Raw genomic sequence first — 24,075 nt, 5'->3', positions numbered from 1 at the left:
CAAAACAAAATGGATGTTAACTCCCAGTACTCAAAAAAACATCTGGAACTATGGCAGGATGGCCTCCCAGCACCCTAAAAAAATATAGTAAAACAGAAATAAATATGATTTACCTTTTTATTCCAGACATTTCACCAGAATACGACCCTTCTGTTGTTAAAAAAAAAAAAAGAAGGAAACAAGTGTCAAGAAACTCATGAGTCATCCCCCATTCTAATCTCTCAACAAAATCCACTGTGATATTTTTGTCCAGGGCTGACATTTTCCTGCAGGGTGGATAAACTTTTTTTAAAAAATAAAAAAAAGGGATTTTGATTTAAATCTGATTTTTTATATAAATCTGTTTTTAATCATATATTTTGATTTTTAATCCAATTTATTTTAATATGCTTTTGAAGTAAAAATCTATCGAAAGATATTTTTCTATTTAAGATACATTAATAATTTAGTTTGTTCAGCATGAAATGGAGCTGCTTAGAGGCTGTATATTCTGCGTTAGGTAGCATGAGGCTGTATGTTCTGCAATATTTACATTTTTGTGAACTCATTCAATGAATCCAAGCTTTGCAAGCTAAATGGGATACCTTCATTCTGTTTGCAAATAATATTAAAGATTCTAACTACCAGCAAGAATGAGCCGTTACATTTAAAGAGCACTTCTCACTTCAGATCCATCATGGCAACACTTGTTAGCGGGCATCCACTCACTTGCTGCCCACCTCGTCCCTCATCTTGTTGTATCACTGCTGCATCACCAGCTGTCCCATTAAAGTGAATGGGACTGTCGATGAGTCAACAGCAGGTCAGAGGAAGAACCACTGAGGGACAGAGATGACAGTTGCTTTTTAAAAATGAGTTAAATCAGGTTGATTTAAATTAATCCTTTTTACCAGTGATTTAAATTATGATTACTTGATTTAGATCAAATCCACCCTGAATTTTTACTTCTATCAAGTCACAATCAGAGTGAAATGATAACTCAAGAATGGGCTTTCCCTGGCTTCGCTCTATAGATTCTTGTTGAACACACTACTTTCCCTTTCGTATTCCTTACCTACACCAAAGCCATCACCAAGGTCCATAGGCTGAAAGAAATATGAGAAAAATATAATATTAAATGCAATACACGGCTAAGTCCAAAACTGATTCCTTGCCATCTTTTAGCAATGTATGTTTAGTTGTTCTTGACCTTGTGTAAAACAAGGCCCCCGACTGCAGTTTTTCAATTTAATGTATTTCTCTTCTAGGAAGAATCGGTACCAGCTTCCATCTCATTTCATCAGTGCACCACCAAGCATGCTCGTGCATTAAGGAATCTTCCTTGTCCTGTGTTCTGCTCACCTGTCCAGCAGAAGAGGCACTGGCATCATTGATATAGCAGTCAGGGATGGCCTGCCGCTGGCTGTTGGAAGGCAGCACAGGCTGAAGCAAAGCTCCCTTATTCATTATGCTTGTCTGCAGAGACATCTGTTGGACACCCTACATAGAAAAGTGTACCACGAAGCCTGTAACTACCCTGTTAGCATCTCCCAGATTGTAGAGACGGGTTGACCAGCTGAAACTGCTGGTTCAGATGCACCAGGCTATCACTGGAGAAAAAACTGCACAAACAAGAACCAGTACCTGAGAAGGGGGGACAGAACCTTGTCTGACGGCCACTCCTGCTGCAGCAGAAGCAGCGTTAGTCCGCTGTTGGGGTGTTTGGGCATTTGCAGTCACTGGCAAACCACTCCGTTCTGATACAATCTGACCTGAGGAGGAGAAGAAAGATCTGAATGTGGCTGGCATTTCCAGTCCCACAATATCAACTTTCAATTAATGCTTTTGAAAAACTAAGAATTTTTCTACATTCTCTAATTTTGCAGATGCTTATCATTTCTATCCTGATGGCCCCCCTTGAAATACAGCTCAAATCTCCAAACATGCTCTTGAGCAGAAAAATATTAATTTCATCATCACTCACCAAACGTCTCTGCACTCTTGATCCAGGCATTTAAGTCCCACTGGAACTTCATGTCTCCATGAGGTTCCACTGGATCTACAATCATCTTTAGAGCCCTGTGCAGTTGAAAATAAATCTAAAGAAAGAAAAAAAAATGGGAGAGGATAAAAGAGAGGGATAAAATGCCAATTATATATGAAACAACAAAAATATAAATGTATGTTCTGCATTGCCATTACATTGCCATGAAAATAGTAAAACAGAGGCAGGCCATGTCACTTAACTCTTAAGCTTTGTCCCCCTCCCCCCAAAATCATTTATTAACCAAGGGACATACCAGTTTTTTCGAGAGCAGCAATGCAGTGTTGTTGTCACTCTCTAAGGCCCAATTAGCAAAGCGCAAGATATGTTCTTGGTGGCGCTGGAGCTTAGTCATGGCCCAATGTTGCCTTTCCAGTTTCTCTTGTTGGCCTTCAGTGACTTTCTGGAAAACAGAGAAAATTGGGTAAAGAAACAGAAAGTGGGAGGCACGCTCACATAATCAAGGCAGATAAGACATCCTTTCCCATTATATTACCCTCAAGATCTTTATTGTACCCTCATGATTCATTGTTGTCATTCTTCTTTACGGATAATAATCTTCTAGGGTCTCTTCTAATTATAGAAGAGACCCTAGAGAATCACTGCAAAATCCTACCCTTATTGTCTGAAATAGTTGTCAAGGCCAAATGCAGAGGGAAATTTACTATTTACTATTTAATTTTCCTATTTCCTCCACTTTACAGTGGTAGTATGCAACCTCCCATGGTTCTGTGCTATTCTGTCTTTTACAAACATCAACTAATCTTCCCCCCACCCCCAACTGAAAGCAGATTCTGAAAATAGGAAGACAGCATAGGTATTTATGATAGATTATTGGTTAGCAAGAGATTAAGCCACGGGAGAATAATGTAGGCTATTCAAGAGATGATGCCTCTAAACTAAAAATGAAATACCATTTCTGGAGATTTTGGGTACAAGGGATGATTTATACCTCATTTTACCACCAAATCAAAAGTCTTTAAAGATTTAATTGAGGGATGAGAGAGAGACTAATAAAGTTTGATGAATTCTTGCATATGGAAAAGACTTTCAATAAAGAGACGGTTTTGTGTAGTCAGCTAGTATTAAGATTATCAGAATTTAATATTCCACTTATTTTGCATGTTGCAATTATCTTAGGTGGATTCTGAGGTTCTGCGACCAAGACTTTGAGGAAGGGGAATATCCAATTCTTTGACTTTCAAAAAGTTTCTTGCATAGGGAAAGATTATTTAATACATAGAAAAGAGGCTTTTGCCATGAAATGGGAAGTGAAATGTAGCTGTGGGAATGTGCACTCACTGGAGGGCAGACCACTAGCCATTTGTTTGATTAAAGAGAATGAAAGTCAAACAAAAGGGGAAAAATGCTGAAACAATGCACTGTAAGCTAAAGTTGTTAAAAATCTGGAAACTTTTAAAAGAAAAAGAGTTATTTCACCATTAGCATCACCAGTCAAATAATGTTTTACTCTAAGAATAACTTCAGTGAGGAAGATTTAATCACTTGGGCCAGTATGAAATCTTCAGATGCAGGAAACAGATTAAAGACATAATAAGAACAAAGAAGGAACCTACAATAGTTGATGCATTTTTAAGTAATGAGCAGAAAATAATCTTTAAAAAACAAAGAGACCTTGGGAAAGGCAAAATAATTTAACATAGAAATTAAAGATCATTAATTAGATTGTATATTGTAACCAAAACACTACACTGATACAATAACAATACAAAAATTGTGACAAACTGGATACAAAACTATAAAGAAGTGCAGTGGATCAATGGATTCATTGGAAGGGAGGGGAAATCAATAAATTCTACCCCAAACTCTAATTTAAGAGATAACTGAATAACATTTTATATAGTTATATAATTCCATTGTCAATGGACAAATTGGACAAACCATATAACAATAAACAATGGAAATGTCTTTAAAAAGAAAGTGATTGATAGGCCCAAAAATTTTAATACTGGAAACAAGTCAAAACATTCAGGGAATTTTAAAATAAAATCTGAATTGAAATCCCATATATTTTCTTAGAAATTATTGAGAGTATAAATGCAAAGAATTATAATAGTGACCAGAAAAATATTTCAATTTGGGGAAAAAGAACCTTGCCAACAATACAAAAATTGAAGACTAAAATTGGGAGAATATACAACCACAACCATTAAGAAATTATATATATTCATAACAGAAGTTAAGCCAAACTCAAGAAGAAAAGTACTTTACAACAGATTATAGAGCAAGCAAACGAAGGTATTTGGAATGTAGCCTCTCAAAGATACTACAAACAATTGAAAAAAAATGACTGAAATTGATATAAACAACTATTAAAAGTTTAACATATAAATATCTAAGTAAGAATGCTTGACGGAAAAAATGAAGGGATTGAACTTTTTACATTTTACCTTACTTCTTGCATTTGAGCCACAATGGCTCAGTGGTTAGAGTGCAGAACTGCAGGCTCCTTCTGCTAACTGCATGCAATCTGGCAGATCGAATCTCACCAGGCTCAAAGTTGACTCAGCCTTCCATCCTTTTGAGATCCGTAAAATGAAGACCCAAATTGTTGGGGCAATGAGCAGACTTTATAAACCGCTTAGAGAGGGCTTAAAGCACTGCAAAGCAGTATATAAACCTAAGTGCTATTTCTATTTCTATTTTTGATCTATTTTTGTACAACCCTTTTGCAGTAACAAAACTAATCAAATACTTTAAAAGGAGAAAATGAAGACACTGCCAAACAAATTTATAGGATGGAAGGTATCCTGCAACTGTAGAGGTTTGTAGGTCAACATTACACTGTACTGGCCAATATTCTCATTCCTGTCTTACCTGTGCATCACTAACCAGCACCTTAGCACGTTTATTGAGCTCCTTCATAATTTGCAAGATAGACATCTTCACATCTACCTGCACACGTTTCTGCACATCTGCCACCTGCCGGATCCTGTTGAGGCAGTAACATAATTTTCTTACTCTACGATCACTTACAACTCGGGTATGCAAAAAAATAAAAGATGTTATTCTTGTTTCAAGCAGGCTACTGTTTAGAAAATGTTATTCCAGGTTTCAGCTAAAATAAAAGCCAAAGATTCTCAGGGATAATTTACGTACCTTTCTGTTCTACCTAACCTACACCTGCTGAGCCAATGTTCCCAGCATTTCTCTTTTCCTATCTTCCTTAATTTGCCAACACTACAGGTAATCCTCGACTTACAATCACAATTGGGACCACAATTTCCATTGTTAATCAAGATATTAAGTGAGACGTGTCCAATTTTACGATTTTTTTGCCGTGGTTAAGCAAATCACAGAAATAAAGTGAATCACATAGTCATTAGGTAAATCCAGCTTTCCCCATTGATTTTGCTTGTTGGGAGCCAACTGGGAAGGTTACAAATAGTAGTCATGTGACCCACTGCAATCATTGTAAATACATGCCTGTTGTCAAGTTCCCAAATTTTAATCATGCGACTGTGGAGATGCTACAATGGTTCTGAGTAGGAGGACCATTCATAATTAACTTTTTTTGTTGGCACTGTAACTTTGAATGGCCACAAGTCAAGTACTATCTGTATTGTCTGGAACACTATTTGTGTGCCAAATGTATTGCACACAGTGACAATCTTTTGCAGAAAAATTGCAATTGTGGCCTTTCCTGGACCAGGATTGCCTCCACCCAGTCATTCTGTCCCTAGTGATTTCAGGTCGGACTATTGTAATATGCTACCCTTGAAGATCATGCAGAGCTACTACACCTGTGCTAAGTGCAGGTGTGGGCAGTTTGGGGGGAGGGAGAATGGCCACTATAACAGCACTGCTCTGCAAGCTGCATGGCTTACCAGTCTGCTTCCAAGTGCAATTAAAGGTGTTGTTGAACACTTTTAAAGCCCTTCATGGCATGGGTCCAAGTTATCTAAGGAATCGTCTCACCCTACTGGGATTGGCCCATACCACTCATACTGGCAAAGGAGACGTGCTGCAGTTCCCATCAGCCTGATTATTCCAGCTGGCCGAATCCAGGATGGGAGTCTTCTCTCCTGTTGTTCCTATACTCTGGAACATTCCCTCCCTCCACCATGTGAAGTTGGCCGCAACCCTCTTATCTTTTCACAAGGGCCTAAAGTTGTGGCTTTGCCAGTTGGCCTGGGGATCCAATGGAGGAACAGGACAATGTGGGTGATTGATCAATCAACAACAGATACCTGCTCTTGGTTTTTAATTCTCACTTTTAATTTTACATATAGACTATAAGCCACCCAGAGTTACCTTATAATAAGATGGGACGCCAATAAAGTTTATAAATAGATAAAATGAAATACTTCATATAAGATTCTCTATTGTTTAAAAGATCATTCCTGTGAGAGCCCTAGAAAATGGGGTACTGAACGGTGGGGCATTTTTTTTCTCCTTGCTGACAAACAGCTAACTTTGCTGCCAAAGTTGGCTCTTTGGCAGCACATTTCCCAGATTTGAATGGGCGAAACTAGAGATGACCTATTACAACCTTTGTACCACCATGTAATTGCTTGAGAAATCTAGGCAATTGCAACTCTCAGTAAGAGTGGCTAGAGTTGGCTCTCCATTTTTTCTTGCAGGTGTTTGTATTTTTAGACATACTTCCATGTTTAATATCACTTTTTGAAGTTTAATTGTTAATAGCTTGGCTGAATGCAGATTTGCCTATATTCTTTTGCTTGATTACAAATGTAAAGTTTGTCTTACTTCATATTTCATATTCATATTTTAAAACATTTTCTTTCACTGCAAGGAAATCAGCAATCTAAGGGGTTTTTAGTGAAAATGATTTGATCTGATTTCTATTGGATTTCTATTCTAAAGATTTCGCATTTTACTTACTTTTTGTAAAAGAATTCCATCGCTTTTTATATATACTCGTCCTTTTATTACAAAAACGATGTGAACTTTCCTCCCCCATTTTGTTATTCTCTGCTGTGAGAATCATTATCTTAGCTAAGATAATGCTAGCTTCTTCTATGGTTATTTGTTATAGAAATCCACTCTCTTTGTCCTTGATAAAAGAACTGCTTACACTCTGTTGTGAAAGTTTGATTATAAAGGAGATTGGGATTATACTAAAACCAAGGTAATAATAAATGAAACACTCTGAATAGTATCCATTCTACATGTTCTATAATGCCCCCAAAAAGATATATAAAAGAGATGGGACTTAAGGCCTTCTTGAAAACTTTTCTTTAAAAAAAATGCTAACTTACTAGCTTTAAACGAAAAAAATCAGGTAGAAGTTTTGATGAATTTGTCACAATTTCAATCATTCTTAAGCGACATCCAGATAAAGGCAACAGTAGTTAAATCAGCCATGGATGAATGGGAAATAAATTGCTGAAAAGATTTGAAAGACAAAGAGTTTTGCTTGAAAACTGGAGATTTGCTAGGAGAGGCTGAAAGAGGCATTAATAAACAGGACTTTCTTAGGAAAATTGATGAACACTGTGGAATAGAACCATCATGTGTTAACTAGAAGACAACTGTCAAGAGACATGTTCCAATTTGCAGGGAAATTTACTGAACAAGTACTATGGAGATATCTTCAATGGAGATCCACATTTTTGGGGAGTGAGAAACAGCTGTTTGGAAAGATTCCCATTTCTAATTTTAAAGAAAAGCGAAGATGACCAGCTAGAAGTTGTTATTATAAAGAATCATTTGATGGCATTTGATCCTTGACAGATCAAAGACAATGGTTGCGGTGAGTTGATTAGAGCTTGCTTGTGGACTTTCTACAGTTTAAATAGAATAAAATTGTTGACAGAAGTCTTTGAAGTTTAGCTTGATTGTTGGAACTGTCTGTTACCTGCATTTTTGTAGTAGATAGTTGATCAAATGCATTAATTGATTTCTATATTTATTATGTTTTAATGATATATACCAGTTTTGCAAATATTACATGTAGAAGTTCATAAATGGTGAACCTGTTTTGCAAGAGGGGGAACAGCTATTGCCGAAATATATTTATTCAACCAGGAGACATTTTATGTGTATTTTAATATTTTGTTCTATACATTTTTTTTCCTTTGTCTTTGTTTGGTATTTATTTTCTTTCTCTCTACCTTTGCAAATAAATATAAAATTTTAATAAAAACATCTTTTCTGGGAATATAAAAAGCAGCAATCCAAAACAATGAAAGATGCCAAGTTAGAGAAGATTGACACAAAAGATGGCAGCAGATATAGAACAATATAACAAAATTTCTCTTTCAAAATAGGAAGCTTTCTTAGATTTACCTTTACATATTATAATTTTTATTTATTATAAATTATATAAACGGAAGTCACATTGTACTAGCTTTAAAGAGATATGCACCTCCTAAAATCTGTTCATGGATGTTTAATGCAGCACAAGACTAATGTCAGCTGGATCTCCAGCATGGGTTTCTTCAGCATGCTTGCTATCGGCTGCCATAGTAATGGGGAAGGGGGGGCCTGGGTACTTGGGATCAGGAAGCGAGTTGGTGTAGTCCCATGAGAACTGAAAGGGAGGTTTGCACTCATGAACTATGTGCTGCTGAGTGGAGTTGTTTACACACTGTCAAGGCCAACCTCCTGAGACTCCAGATGGGAGAAATATTTGAAGACAGGCTTTTCCCACAAGATCAGATTGGACGTTGACTGGACTTTCAGTGCTGGATCCTGTGAGGGGAGGGAATTGGGGTGACTTTCAACCTGTAACTTTTGCGCATTTTGAATCAGATCTTGCCTTGCTTTCGCTATCATTTCAAACTTAGTAAAAGTATTTCTCTAAATGAATGGAGTTGGGGGGGAGTTTCTTCCTTGAGTTTTGAACAGAGGTAAGCCTGACAACAATCTAAACATTGCCAATTGTGATTTATCCACAGAACACACCACTTAATAATACACTGTTATTCACAAACCACAATGATTATATTTAAACACTACGCTAACCCAAAGCTAAACAAGTCCATTTTATTAGTGTGGAGCATGTGCAATGAGAAAACTGAATCCTTCACATGAGCCACAATACAGGCCAGCTTCAAAAGGAGTTAAGAGAAGATAAAAAATAAAAGTCCTCATTGAGTTTGGTTATTTCATATATATGTCCTTGAGAGATATTGTTTCTTGCAATTGTCCTTTCCTAAATAAGGACCAGTGACATTCAGCTTATCCTTCTTACAAAGATCCATCAATTAATGTCACTATTTTATCCTCAAAACTTCAAGGCAAGATGTTAAGACTCATAACTCCAAAATGTTTTTCAATTGTATAGCCCAAACTCCACTAGAATGCACGAGAAGGAGTTGTCTTTCTCTTCCCTCAAGGTTTAGACATATCAATGGAAACACTTAAAAGATTTGTGTTTCTTAGCAAAGGACACTTACGAGGTGCGCACTTCCTTGGTTGACTTCTGGAGATTGGCATTTTTATCCCCAAGGCGCTTGACCAATGAAGCCAGCATCTTGCGCTGATTTTTGACTGCATCATCCAAGAACTGGTACCTACAAAGAAATTATTCTTAACATTTGTATCAAAATGTAGCATAAAAATGAGCACTGTATACAGTTAGCTTAGCAACCATAGGAAAAGTTTGACATTACAGGGACTTAATATTAATTGACAGCAAATGAGACCAGAATTGCCACTGTTAAATGACATAGTCATAAAAGTGTGACATCACGTCACCGTGCCACTTAGCAATGGCAATTCTGGCAGCCACAACTGCCTTTGTTAAGTGAGAATCACATGGGCAGTTAAAGGAAGACCTACATGACTGACTTCCTGCTGGCTTCTTCACTGACTTTGCTCGTGGGAAGCCAGCAGGGAGCATCAGAGATCATGATTGTGTGACTGCAATATCATTGCCATAGCTGGAACTTCAAGGACCTATCATAAGTACAACTTGGTGCAAGTCCAGCCACTAAGCAAAGGACTACCCGAATCAATACTCACTTCAACCGAGACCAGAGAAAGAAGAGTACTGCTAGACATAAAGGAGACACTGCAAGACAGCACACACATCTTTTTCAAAGTGTGAGAAGGAAAACTAAACTTATGAAAGCTGCTGAAGACAGAAACAGTCTTAAATTTTTATATTTATTTAAAGCATATTTAAGAACATGTAATGGAAAGTGCATATATATATTCTAAAAAGAGAACCAAAGTTCACTTGAAATTCTGTTCCCCAGAAACTGTAGCATTTGTAACGTCCTTAAACAGTACCTATCAATATTCAAAATTAAAATTGCTCAGAATCTCAGGAAATAGAACTAAATCTATTAAAATCACCACATTCTCATGCAGATATCATTACCATTTAAAAAAAATGTGTTGAGAGGAGAATTCACCACATGGCACAAAGACAGGAAGGAGTATCCAAGACCTGAAAGGGTTGCTAATCCTGCTGGCCCAAGATAATGAATCCTACATTTCCAGAAAACTGCAGAATCACCCCATAATTAACAGAAATATGATTATACAATCTACAGAAAAGCTTACTGGTGATCTTTGTGAGCATTCAGCTGACAGTCCCGGCATGTCAGGGTGTCACAGGTATCACAGAACAGAACAAGAGGCTCATGTTTATGGACAGAGCAGTAGATAGTCTTCTCTCTGGCCTGCGATTTGGAAGAGCCTGAACAGAAAGAGTAACGGAATGCTTATTTATGTGGATAGTTTGGCTCGCAGGGACTATATAGGAGATGCTAATATGTATATGAAAATAGCTCACTTTAGTGAACCAAGGTGTCAAACTTAAGGCTTATGCCTGGCCCTCAGGGCCGGCCTGGAAACAGCAAAGGACTGGCCCGTGGTGCCTCTGCCAGTGAAAACAGAGCTTACAAGGTCAATTTTCGCTGACAGAGGGCTATCAAAACAAACTTTTAAAAAAAGGAGAAATGTTTCTCCTTTTGCATTTGAGCATGCAAGAAGGGACAGAAAAGAAGAAAGACAAAGACAAAGAAGGAAAGACGGGAAGAGAGCAAGGAAGGAAAAAGAAGGAAAGGGGAAAAGGAAGAAGAAAGGAGAACGAAGAGGGAGGGAGATTATGAGAATGAGGGAGAATCTCAGGGAAGTCCTGCCTTAGCACTTGGCCACCACAGGTGCTCCCCCACCCTGCACAAGTGATGTTGAGCTGGCCACACCCACCATGGCCATGCCCCCCAGCCCTCTGAGGTCAAGCACAACCCTGATGAAATAGTTTGATTCAGTTTAGCATATCCCCCAAGTCAAGTTTACATTTTTGTCCATAGCAGCCTGTGATTAGTATGAGGCCTTCTCTTTGTGTTACTGCATACCTGTGGATCGGACTGTATGGTCCTTAGTGTACTTCACTCTCTGATGGGCCTCCACACATGTCTCACACAGGGGCTCTTGGCATTCCACACAAAAGCTGGTGGCAGGGGCATTATCTTCACAGCTAGTACAACACTAATAGGAAAATGCTACTGATTAATCAATTAATAAAAGAAAACCCAGGCCACATCCCCAGCCCTGGAGATGTAAAATAGACAAGTCACATTCATAAAGCAAATATTACCTGATTAGCATCTCTAGCATCACCGAGAGCTTCCTTGTCATCATCCCTCAAAAAGTAATTCTCCACAATGTCTTTTAGATAACACTGGTGCTTGCAAACTGGGCAATCAACCACTGGGGGATAAAAAGGAAATTTAAAATCTACAGGTGTACAGAAAAGCAAACACTTCTTTTCAAATAAGATTCTAGCCACATCTTAGCATCAGATGGCACCTGATTGATTTACTTGTGCGAGCTTGTTTGCTCACTCTAGGTGGATTCTTAAATGTAATAACATCTAGTGACTGATCAAGAGTTTTTAAAACATATAGTGTTAAGAAACTTTTATGTATTATGCCAAAATACTGCTCAATCTTTCCTCATGCCATTTCTTCAGCTTTCTATACATTTTGCTTATAAAAAGTCAGAGTAATATTGCCACTAATAGCACAATTATGTCACATTAGTGCTAGAGATCTCCTGCTAGAGATACCTGGCCCCAAAACCTGACTAAATAGTCAGGATAATCAGTTTCCACCAGCATCCTCTGGAGTTGCAATGCCGTCTCCTTCCCTAGAATGGGGAGATGGGGCACTGAAAAAAAATTGTAAAATGGTACGATCTAGCAATGGTTTCTTGAGTAGGAGTATTAGTCTCCTTTAAAAATCAGGGAACAACCCCTCCAACAAGGATGAATTCTCCATCAGATGGATTCACCCACACGTCACCTAACAGGCAGCTTTAAATAGCCAGGAGGGGTATAGATTAAATGCACCTATGGTGTTTGCATTCTATAGCACCATCTCCACTTCCTCAGGTCCAACAGAATTAGGTCTCCAAGCACAGACCAACCAAATGGGTCCAGCCTTCCTACAGATGTGGAACCTCAAAGCCACGCCAGGGGGAAGGGGGGGGACACAGGGGACAGAGAGAGACAGACTACAAAAGACAGACTACAAGAACTGCCAAGAAACCCAAATCTGGACATGGATAGGTCCTGAGTTAGGCAAAAAAAGATTCATTTTGCGGGTCCACTTCAAGGACCACAAGCTGAACCATGATGCTGGGGATCTCCATCAGCAATCCTGAAGTGACTTCCAACAGCTCCAGCAAGGAAGTTACTATGCAGCAGGGAGGCAGTTACACAGCAACCATCCCAGCTGCTCCTGTCACCTTAATTTCAGAAATAGGTTTTCACAACCAAAAACTTATGGAGCAGGTCCTCTGACAGCAACTATAGATTCCCAGATGACAAATGATATTTCTCCTCCCCTGCCATCTCATCTGGCGCCAAACCCTAAACCCAGTTAGGCATACTTCCAAGAGGGCAATCCTACTTGGCCCAGTCCAGCTCTCAGTACTATATACTATGTCAGCTTGCTCTTCCTGTAAAAGCCTTATTATTGGTTGACCTGCCATTAAGTAGCAACAGACCAAAACCTTATGCCTGTTAGTATACGGACCAAGGCCTTGACATGAGCAAAGAGGGCCAGAATATAGCATCAGTATTAAGTATTGAGGGTGCCTTCCTCATATGGAGCCCACTCTCTGGCTCCTGTTGAAATGTCCTGTCATCACCATTTGGATGTAACAACCTGTCCTTGAGACCCCAGAGATTTCATCCCCTGCTAACCTGGCCTCCTGACAGGTCCTGGTTCACTTACCTGGGGGGCGGAGGTGTTTCTCCCTTCCAAATATACAATTCAGATATTCACAGCCAACCTGGGAGTGGTGACAGAAGCTATAGTACTCCAGTATTTGCTCTTACCATAATGGGGTTCCAACCCACATATCTCCATCCAGCTGTGTCCCCACACTGGACTTTCTCACTGACTGGTGGGAGGGCACCCAACTCACAATTCCTCTTATCAGAAAAAGAGTGCCTAACATTAAGTACAGGTGCGCAATATTAATTTGATGATAAAGCTATGCAAGGTCAAATTATCCCTGCAATAACTACTCTCTTCCCTACACAGAATCTTGATCATCAGGATTATAATATTCACTTTGTTACACCTACTTTCACTTTCAGATACATCAGGAATATATGCACAGAATAAAAAAATATTCCATGTTAAAAAAAGACAATAGCCTACAGTGTAATTCTTCTCTTCTAAAATGAGCAAGTTGAGATTTGGCAAATAAAATAGATGAATTACAGTCACATCATTTCAGGATGGTTTTTAAATTGAACTGCTTCTTGTTGACAAAAAAAGAATCCTTGCAAATAGTTTCACTATTGTATTGTTATGAGAAATCCTTTTTCTCTAACTTCACAGGAGTCTTTTGATATAATTTTATCAAGCAAAAATATAACTTTCCAGCTATCTCCATATTTCCCATACTTTTGGCCTTGAATTAGTAGACATAGAAGCAGATGTCTGGATAGCTATTAGTCCTAAAAGCTAGTATTTCAGAAAAGGTCAAACAAAAAGGCAAGTTAAATAAATAAAAGCAATAAAACAAACAATATTTTCACTTAATAAAATTATATACAAATGTTCTTAAAGCATATTCGGAATCCAATATTTTTACTTTCTGCTTTCTGGCTTGCTTATCTGTTTATTAGCTTTCAGACCCCAGTGATTAACTTTTTCCATTCACCTCTCATTTATACACCTACCCACTGACTTACTGACAGTGCAGGTTCAAAAAAACAAATACTATTCTTTCTTATTCCTCCTCCTAGTCATTTCTTCATTCACTGACATTACTTAGTATCCAAAGTATCTTCATCATGTCAGACCCATCAGCTTGCATGAAGTAATCTTATTCTTAGCAATTTTACAAAAGAAATGTTTATAATAGGGATTATTTACATTCAAAAGAAATCCTCCAAAGATTTTTCAAAGGCACATTTCCAAATTAAAGTATAGCATCATAAGAATGAATGACACAGTTGCAATTTCCATGCTGTGTGTGTGTGTGTTTGTGTGTGTGTGTGTGTGTGTGTGTGTGTGTAAGTTTTGCTTAGGAAAAAACCGTTATTTGGATCAATAAATTATTACCCATATATCATTTGATATTACCTGATCTTGATCCAATTAAAATCATTTGGAATGTATTGAGCATAACAATTATTTGCTCCATAATTTAAACTACCTTGTGAAAAGTGCACAAGAAAAGTTTGCCTCAGACTTTTTTATATACTAATAACATTTACACACACATGCATGCATCTCAGTTTCATCTCATTGTAAAACATGGTTTCTTGCTCAGATATCTTGCACAGAAATTAGTAGTGGCCTTGTCCTAAATGACATCTTGTCCCCCAAAGGTATTATGGGGCAGAATTCAGCAAAGCACAAAGCATGTTTTTGATAGAACCAAGAAAATAAACACTGATAGGGTATACTGAACACTGCGTTTTGCCTTGCTGAATTCACATACACTCTCACACAAAATCATGTATACATTATAGATGTGTACATATACATTATGTATACACAAATCTGCCTACCATCAGATGTTGTACAGAAATCGTCCTATTTACATAGGATAGCCCCAGAATTAAACTTTTGATAGGATAGCCTCAGAGTTAAACTTTTAAGTACCACTACTTCACAAAATTAATCTGCAACAATTGGCGCAACTTTATATCCTATTGTAGCAATGCTTTAAAGGCTGAAACAACAAAAGACTGAGAAACAGGACTTCCATATCAGGAAAACTATCCAGAGGTAGAAGAGGCCCTACAGATGTCTTATACACCCATGCACCAATTAGACTAGCTAAAGGTTAGTGAGAAGCAGCTTCATATATTCAATGTAAGGAAGAAAGACATTATCCTTAGAAAGCAACCAAGATTTTCTATTTAGCATAATTCTGCAGGAGTATTTTAAGAGAACATGTACCAAATTAAAATCTTGTTCTCAAGTTTCAGTTCCAGATGATGTACACTATATTTTCTTGATTATCACAAAAATGGATAATTGCTTGTTAGCCAAGTTTCTACCAATTTGAATTGTTTCCCAATTAAAAGACGTTCACAGTTAACATAATATGAGAGGATAAAATCTCTTGATGTGTTTATCCTGTATTAATTCTGGAGACAAGGGGAAAAAAAGTTTTGTCTTTTTTGTGTGCTTTTAGAATAGGGGTGGGCAACTATGGCCCTTTTATGAATTATGGACTTCAACTCCCAGAATTCCTGAGCAAGCCATGCTAGCTCAGGAATTTTGGGAGTTGAAGTCCACAAGTCATAAAGGCGCCATAGTTGCCCAACTCTGTTTTAGAACCATTTACTCTCACTAAAATGTTTACTCCAGTGTTTTTCATTGTTGGCAGCTTGAACACATGTAGACTTCAACTCCCAGAATTTTCTATATCCAGAATGCTGTCAGAGGAATTGTGGGAGTTGAAGTCCACATATCTTTAAGTGGACAAAATTGATAAAACTCAATCCTACAAAATCCCTATAGAAAAAATAGTTAAGCCTTTACTTCCTTATTATCTCATCGAAATTGCTTTTAGCTAAAAGAAAAATGAGAAAAGGGCATGGTTTTTTTCTGCCATGTGCAATAGGAAATGGATACCCTTTTTAAAAAATTTATAGCCTAGCCTGCAGTAACATTCCCTATAGAGTAACTGCTTATCATTGTGTCTGCTAAAGTAGCGCTCTGGACAAATGAGCACATGATCTTTAAAATCTTGGCACTCTAACTTAGCCACACATATATTCATTGGGAATTTTGGGGGGAAATTTTGGAAACTAATGTCAGAATCGCCATCATTCGCTAGCTGCCAGGGGAGGGAGCCTGTTGGGAGGAGAGAAGTCTGGCAGGAGGGAAGGCTAACTACTCATCTTATCTTCTAGAGATACCAACTCAAGGACAAAAGCGCTAGGAATGAAATGCAAAGGGCCGTTGAAGAGACAGTTTCCAAAACAATTTATTCAATAGGGGAATTTCAAGGGAGAGGAACTTTAGTTTCCAAAACAGTTTATTCAAATACTCTTGGACAATAAGGGACTTGCAAGGGCAAAGACTTGGAAAAGAACCGAATGGGGAAAGTTAACTGCGAACTTCAGTTCTAACTTTGCTATACTGTAATCCACTTGGCCTTTAGTAAAGTAAACCCTTTACACCAAATGAGGGTCAAGGATTGTTCTTACTTAAGGGACCAAGCTGGCACAAGACTGGCAACCAGTTTGGTGTAGTGGTTAAGGCACCCAGCTACAAAGTGGGAGATTCAAATCATGGAATGTGTTTTGGATATGTTCCCCACATTGAGCTACTTATAAAAATAAAGGCAGGATATAAATAAAGCGATTTTTTTAATTCCACCTTTATTATTTTTACAAATAACTCAAAGGCAGTGAACATACTAACAGTCCTCTCTTTTTCCCCACAAACTACTACCTATGAGGTTATTGGTACAAAGTCACCAATCAATGACTAAAATTGAGATTAAAACTGTTTCTTGTTTTCCAACCAGTGGGCCGTGAGAAAATTTTGGTGGGCTGCATAGAAATCTCACCCCCAGAACTCCCTTCCAAAACAATTAATCCAGGCTGTGCAGAAACACAAGGCTGTACTGCCCACATGGCCCATGGGGAACCCTCCCCACCCACTCACTCCTTACCCAGCAAACTTGTCTGCTAAATTGCTATTTTTCCTTTTTCTGACTATCATCTGTTCTGCTGTACTGGGAGATTTAGATTAGCTAGGAAGCAGAAAATGGTTGGATTTCTTGCTTTCTAGCTAGTCTCTAGATCTTTAGCTCTGCTTTTAAGCACAGCTGAACCTCCCCTAGGGCTGAAGGTTTGCTTGCAAGCAAATTCAGTGCACTCACAGCAGGCAAATTTGAGAGACTCAGGTAGCCGATGTGAGCAACTCAATCTGCCTGCTTTTGAATAAAAGTTGCTCTTTTTTATAAAAAATTCAGTGTTTACATACATGGTATATTTTGAGTTAATTTTGTGAGTTTGCTTACTAGCAAATTTTATAAGTTTGCTTGCAAGCAAATTTTATGTGTCAGACTGAGCTAGCCAATGGCAGATAGATCTCTGAATGATTCTGTGAGCAGCTCAATCTGCCTGCCTACTTTGCCTGATTTTGGGTAAAAGTTGCTCTTTTTTTAAAATAACAAATTCAATATTTATATATTTATAATATTTACATACAAGTCATGCCCAGTCGTTACATGACCAAGCCATACCCACAAATTAGGCCATGCCCACATGTTAGTGGTCCCTGGGATCTAAAATTATGAGTTTGGTGATCCCTGAGGTCCAAATGGTTGGCAAACTCTGTACTAGACCAAACTATTCTGAAGACCTTCTGAGGTTTTTCTTCTCTATTTATAGAGCAAGCAATGTGTTTCATCCAGCAATGCAGATTTTTTTTCAAGGAAGCAGCATTTCAGCTAAAACATTACATCCTGTTTCTCCCCAACTCTCCTGCTGCCTTTCCACCTCTTTTGTCATAAGGAGACAGTGATCTGATTTATGAATAGCTGTTCAAGCATTTCTAAGTTAACTATTTTGGCCTGTAGTGTATTTGTTAAAACTATACAATTAGTAGGTACTTGTAAACCCACCCAACCACCCCTATTCTCTTAAAAATTAAGCACTACATTAATTATACTTGACAGGCACTTTTGGCTAGTAGGACATTTGTGTTCTTTTGATCTTCCTTTGAAAAATGATCTCACAATGGATTATCTTCCCACATGTTGCTTGGTTATTTCCTTTCTTTAGTAGCCTTTTGAAATCCTTCAGCAATTTACCTGACTCTGGAACAAGTTTTTTTTCAGCAGTTAAAGTTACTAATCTGTTATGATTTGCCAGCCATCACTTCTTCCTTTCCAAGAGCCTAAAACAAGGGTCTTCAAACTTGGCAAAGACTTGTGGACTTCAACTCCCAGAATTCCTGAGCTAATATGACTGGAGGAGGAATTCTGGGAGTTGAAATCCACAAGTCTTAAAGCTGTCAAGTTTGAAGACTCCTGGCCTAAAACTATAGCCAACTCTTCTTTGCCCGACAGCACAACACACCCCCTTTCCCTTTGTCTGTATTCTTATCCCATAATTTTTTTTGTGATGAAATTATCTATTGTTCTCCCAGCCTGCCTCCAATCTGTACTTATCAAAGTTAACCAATACAGTGCATGTCTTGGTGAAGGTATGGAAGGATTGTAAACAGTTCTCAGCGGCTGCATTCTAACTTTCTCTGTTACACATACACAAACACACAAAATTCAAAAGAATAAAAGAATAAGCAGGGTCAGATGCATGTTTATTGGGCAGATCCACTGCTGTCATCACCAGGAATTCTTTGATTTTCAGTGTTTTCAAATGAAGTTATAAGTAACTGTATAAAGTTCTATATGGCTCTGGGGCATTTATCTAGAAAATTATCTTGCCAGGCATATTCTGTCTTGTCTACCTTTTTGTCTGCTATAAATTATTCAAACAGAACATTCTGAAATACAAATCAGTTATCTAGCATCTGAATGTAAATCATGACATGGGGATGCTAGACATTGTAATTGTGAAAATGGCTGTGACTTTATGAATTGTGACTTTAAACAGCTACTAAATGAACTGTTGTAAGTTGAGGATTACCTGTATATCCAAGGCCAGTTTTCAAAAGGTTCCATAACCATAAATTTGGGAAGTTTGGGGATTTTTTTTTATTTTAAATGCCTAGATGAAAGTTAATCAGTAGCCAGATTAAACTGAAAAATGAAAAATGTTATAATGCAAAGGTGGGAATGCATGTACATATTGTGGTCCTTATTTCTGGCAGATTAACTTTGTGTTTCACTCAGGTTGCACTGAAAACTATAATTTTTAATACTATAATCAATACCATTAAACCAACAAACAAATCTTAAGATAACATCCTTTCAGTCATCAATAAACCACTAAAAGGTAGTTCTTTGATTCTTGTTACAATGAAATCATCTGTATTTGAAGAAAATTTCCATTCAGGAATTTGCTATTATGTGATTTTAGGGTGAGGTGGGTTTTTAAAAATTAGACGCTTTTTTTTATTCAACCGACATAACTTAGAAATGTTACCATAAATAATAGTGTCTAAGACTGATGTTGTTAGGGTTTGATGATACTGTCTCTCATGTGTCCAAAATACATGGTATTTTCCTCTTTAGGCCAACATTTTCCACTATAGGTTTGAGATACGTAAAATCTATAAAGGATACATGATTGTCATCCATATTTTAATAAAGATGAGGTGGACCTTGCCTGTGAACAGAGATATCTTTGGAAGTTTTGGGAAACACAGGTGTGTTCAAATTTATCTGATAATTGACCCTCTTCATTACCAAGACTTCCCTTCCACAGCAGTCTGCCCTCCCAATTATTTTTAGAATTCCTTACTTATCCAGCCATCACTTCCCCACTCCTTTCTTTTGATGCCAACTTCTCTCCAGGCTTCTAAAAGAGAACAGATATATTTTATTTCTGGAAGAGGAGACAAGTTGATACAATTCCACTTTAAACATTTTCCTGAAATGTATCTTTATCTTTATGTGCAATAACATTGTTTTGCTTGACTGCAATATGCAAAACATGAGTTCCTGTTATTTATGCCAGATTGAATCATCTCTCCAGAAAGTTTTGCTCAAAAAGTAATAACTTTTAATTGAACAGTTAAACAGAAACTAAATAAGATACGGCAGGATCTATCTCTCTTCTTTCTGGAAGTTAAATTTCCTCCTGAAACCACTCTCATTTTTTTTCTTTATTATGCATCAAATGAGAGATGGAAGGACAAACAAATAAACCATCTCAGTGAAGTCTGGCAGATTTCTGGGCAAAGACCATTCCTGCCCCTACGCTCTGAATCAGAAGACATCGAACTTGACAGTTTTAAAACAACTCCCAGAATTCCTCCTCCAGTCATGTTAGCTCAGGAATTCTGGGAGTTGAAGTCTACAAGTCTTGTTCTGAATAATAGATGGTTTTTCACTACCTGGAGATACGCTGAAAAGGGATAGCAGCTAAATTAGGAAGAAAACCAAAACAAAACAGCTTGTATAGAAGGAATGATACAACAAAAAACAGAACACAATTAAGCAACTTTTCAGCAGAAAGGCAGAAGACAAGGAACAGTACAACAAATCTTGGGTCTCTTAAGCTGGTACTTGAACACTGTAGTATGAAACAACCCAAATATTTTGTCAACTAAAGGTTTTTTGGTATGTGTGGGGGGGTATTATGACATTTTTCCCCCACAGAAAAATATGAGGTAAAAATTGGGAAAGAACTGAAAGATTTGTTTATTCATTCTTTAAAGCTCCAATATTTGTGATTAGGCAGGTGTATAAATTGCCCAAATCTACTCCATCTTTTTTTAAAAAGATTAAAAATAAAATACCTAGATCCAATATAAAATATACATTAAGACTCTTAAAAATAACATGAAATGCACATTTCTTATGAAATTGTAATTATCAAAATCCTCATAGTTAATTCAATTGTAAACTCTAATCTTCCTTGCTATAAACTGCCATCCGGATTTAAACTGCCTCTCCCCTTTTATAAACTATTATATCAAACTTTTTAAGAGACTTAAAAGTGGTGCGTTTTCCTTATAATTCTTTGACAATAATGTTATAACTCCACATAAAAACAAATGAACTGGATGTCCAAAATGCAGAGAAAGTCTCTATTCGCTTAAAACATTTATAGGTAATTTAGATGCGGTTTATCAAGCAATATAAATTTGAGAAGGGGGCTGAAGGGCCCCCAAATACAATGAATTAGCTAAAATACACGCGTTTGCGATTTTACAGCCCGCTTGTCGTGAGAACATAGCCAAGTATACGGGATTAAGGAAGCAACTTCCTTTTTAAAATGAAGAGCAGCGGATACTTGGAGAGGCTTTCATCTTGATAACAGCAGCCTTGACTATGTAAAAAAGGGGGGTGGGGTGGGGTGCTGTAGCGTCGTCATCCCCCCCATCCCCTCCCGGGCTCCACTTCTCGCGATAGGCGCTCCAGGGCTGAGCAAACTCGACTCGTCGGAATGCGCATGGCCACGCCTCTCCGGCTGCATCCCCGCCGCCATACATCCCGTCCTTCCCGCGGGGAAGCCAAACCATTCCCTCCCCAACCCCCTTCCTCCCTGCTTAACCAAAAGCAAGGTAATGCAAATTTTCCCCCTCCCTCCCCGGCAACAAGTTATCTTGCTAAGGAGCCCAAGCCGCACAAAAAGAAAGATCCAAGGACGGAACCCATCCATCCACCGCCTCGTGTCTGTTCCCCCTCAACCACCACCTCCCGCCTTCCTTCACCGCCCCTTTTCCTTCCTCCATTTTTTTTCCATACCAATCTTGTCCAAGGCACAACCGCGCAGGAGCACCCCCGCCACCCCCAGTAAACACACACACATCACCACGTAACCCAGGTCGTCCCTTTAGGCGCGGGATCCAACCCCATCCAGGGACAAACTCTGATACTGCAAGGAAACAAGGGGGAACATAATAAAAGCTCCCAGCAAAAAGCACGTTTGCATCTCCGCCCGTTGAAAACCTTTCCCCTTCTTTCTCCCTTTGCAAAGGAGGGCCAGCATTCCTCTCCGTGCTCTCCCCTCCCACGAGGCTCGCCATTTCCCAAGGTCTCTTCTTACCTTGTCCATCCTTGTTGTTGCCGCCCGAGACAGGCTCGACTTTGATGCACTCCTTGCAGACGGTGTGGAGGCAAGGGAGGAGCCGCGGGTCGCGCTCGGAGCGGAGTCGCTCCCGGCACACGCCGCATTTCTCCAGCAGGTCGATACCTTCCACGTTGAGCGGAGCGGAGGAGGAACGTTGCTTGTCCCCGGCGGCGCCGCCTCCGCCGGCTTCGGCAGGAGCAGAGACCGTTGCAGTCCCAGAGGCCGACATTGCCGTCCCGGAGCTTCTGCTGCTGCTTCTATTACTTTATTATCGCCGGCACCAAGCCGAAAAGCCGCGAAAATGTAGGCGCGTGGAGGACTTGGACCTCGCGAGCCTTGGAACCACTCGGATCTGGAAGGCGCCGCACGCGAGGTCGCTAGACAACGAAAGCAGCGCGCGCAGCTCACCGTCACAGAAGGAGTGGGACTGCTCGCTCGCTTCGTTGCCCCTCCCCCTTATGCCCTTCCCACTTCGCCGACTGAACCACGGGTAATTTGAGACGGGGGGGGGGACGGGACAGCGGCGGGGCGTTGGGGGCAAACTGTTTGAAGAGTCTTTTTCTGTCTTTTTACTGTTCTCTGCCCGATTGGACCGTATCTTTAAGAAAGAGTGTTGCGTTACAGATAGACGTTCTATCCAACCAATAGCCCACGTTCTTTTTTTTTTTTTAAAGGAAAGTTCAAATAAAGGAGAAAAAGATATCTATCCAATGGAATTCGAGAAGATTTGTCTAGATTTTATCGGAAAACAAATCAGAAACTGAAAAGGTCTAGGTCCGCCTTTTAGAAAAGGAGCGAATCAAACGAAAGAAGATTTAAGAGATTGGAACCATGGCAACTTGGAATTCATCCAGACTGAAAGGGAGCGAGATTTGGGATTGGCGGGAAAACAGCCAGTAACTGCCTCAAACTGAGAAGGTACCTGGAGGGTTGAGCCAATCATTGAAGTCCATCTGTGCGGCTGCCTAAGCTAATTCTTCTTAGCCTCCATGTTGGAAACCAAACTGCCCTTTTGCAGGCAAATGGCTGAAAAGGGTGAAACTTTTAGGTTACTATCCTGTTTTCTAGATGACTGCAAATAGATTCTCGGATGACACTAGTATATGGAGAGAGAGAGAAATGTAAGCAGAGACTAACCAGCTTTTGAAGCTAATTTTTAATGGCAGCTGAATTTATAAATTATGAATGCCATTAGACAAAACAAGCCAGAGTCCACACATTAAACTGAAATGGCTATTTTGAATCCACAGTAGCCGAGCTCACATATACACTGTAGTTTACAAACTGAGAGACAGTTTGCTGTTGCGGTTAATGCATCAAATTAGCAATGGGGAGACTGAGTTCTGGTCCCATCTTAGACTCAGAGTTGGCTACTAGCCAGGAGGCAGTAGCAAACCACATAAAAAAAACTTGCCAAGAAAATGCAGAGGCTTTTCCAGGTAGTCTGAGAATTGGACACAATTGAATGGAAGAAGAAATGTATAAACCAGTATAGTTGAGTTCACAATATATTGCCTGGTGGCTTGCTTGATATAACCTGTGAATGCAATACAGGAGGTGCTAAGTTTTGTTAAAGATTTGTATACCAGTGAAGATTGACCCACACCATATTTTTTATGTTTTGCTGATTATTGAGTGCTTAGAGAAATAAGGAGAAATAGTATGTGCTTTAAATTTTACAATATTTAGTAAATACATTTGGATGAAGTTGCACATTTTCATGACCTGAAAACTACTTTGCACAAGTACTGAAAAGCTTAATGAAGATCAATGCTTTATTATATATTTTTATATTATGACTCTTAATCAAGGTGGTCTACATAGCAATTACTATTTTATCCCTACAACAATTTGTGGTAATTCTCGCTGACAGAGTGATTGGCCCAAAGATATTCTTACGCTTTCATGTATGAAG

General features: G+C 38.8%; 2 protein-coding genes across 3 annotated transcripts in view; one reads left to right on the top strand and one right to left on the bottom strand.

The window, feature by feature from the left end:
• TRIM28 (tripartite motif containing 28) overlaps nt 1-22,430 on the bottom strand; it is a 30,736-nt gene extending 8,306 nt beyond the window's left edge. Inside the window, exons 1-12 of one of the 2 annotated variants that reach the window (XM_026722118.2) lie at nt 22,137-22,430; nt 11,562-11,674; nt 11,320-11,452; nt 10,523-10,658; nt 9,409-9,525; nt 4,862-4,976; nt 2,280-2,426; nt 1,964-2,078; nt 1,624-1,751; nt 1,342-1,479; nt 1,055-1,085; nt 114-150 (exon numbers count right to left, since the gene is read on the bottom strand). In XM_026722118.2, the coding sequence (XP_026577903.1) occupies nt 114-150; nt 1,055-1,085; nt 1,342-1,479; nt 1,624-1,751; nt 1,964-2,078; nt 2,280-2,426; nt 4,862-4,976; nt 9,409-9,525; nt 10,523-10,658; nt 11,320-11,452; nt 11,562-11,674; nt 22,137-22,389 (1,463 nt within the window). In that variant the 5' untranslated portion in view covers nt 22,390-22,430. The remainder of the gene's footprint in view (nt 1-113; nt 151-1,054; nt 1,086-1,341; nt 1,480-1,623; nt 1,752-1,963; nt 2,079-2,279; nt 2,427-4,861; nt 4,977-9,408; nt 9,526-10,522; nt 10,659-11,319; nt 11,453-11,561; nt 11,675-22,136) is intronic. The other variant, XM_026722119.2, reaches the window with a different exon arrangement.
• The window catches only part of LOC113450820 (uncharacterized), a 45,936-nt gene continuing 44,121 nt past the window's right edge, over nt 22,261-24,075 (top strand). Inside the window, exons 1-2 of the mRNA XM_087916652.1 lie at nt 22,261-22,650; nt 22,835-23,078. The gene's annotated coding sequence lies outside the window, so the exon portion shown is untranslated. The remainder of the gene's footprint in view (nt 22,651-22,834; nt 23,079-24,075) is intronic.

This window comes from Pseudonaja textilis, chromosome Z (genome assembly GCF_049901715.1).
Source record: "Pseudonaja textilis isolate UNSWEBS1 chromosome Z, rPseTex1.2, whole genome shotgun sequence".
In the NCBI taxonomy this organism is placed as follows: Eukaryota; Metazoa; Chordata; class Lepidosauria; order Squamata; family Elapidae; genus Pseudonaja; species Pseudonaja textilis.
This window is presented reverse-complemented; position numbering and strand designations above follow the sequence as displayed.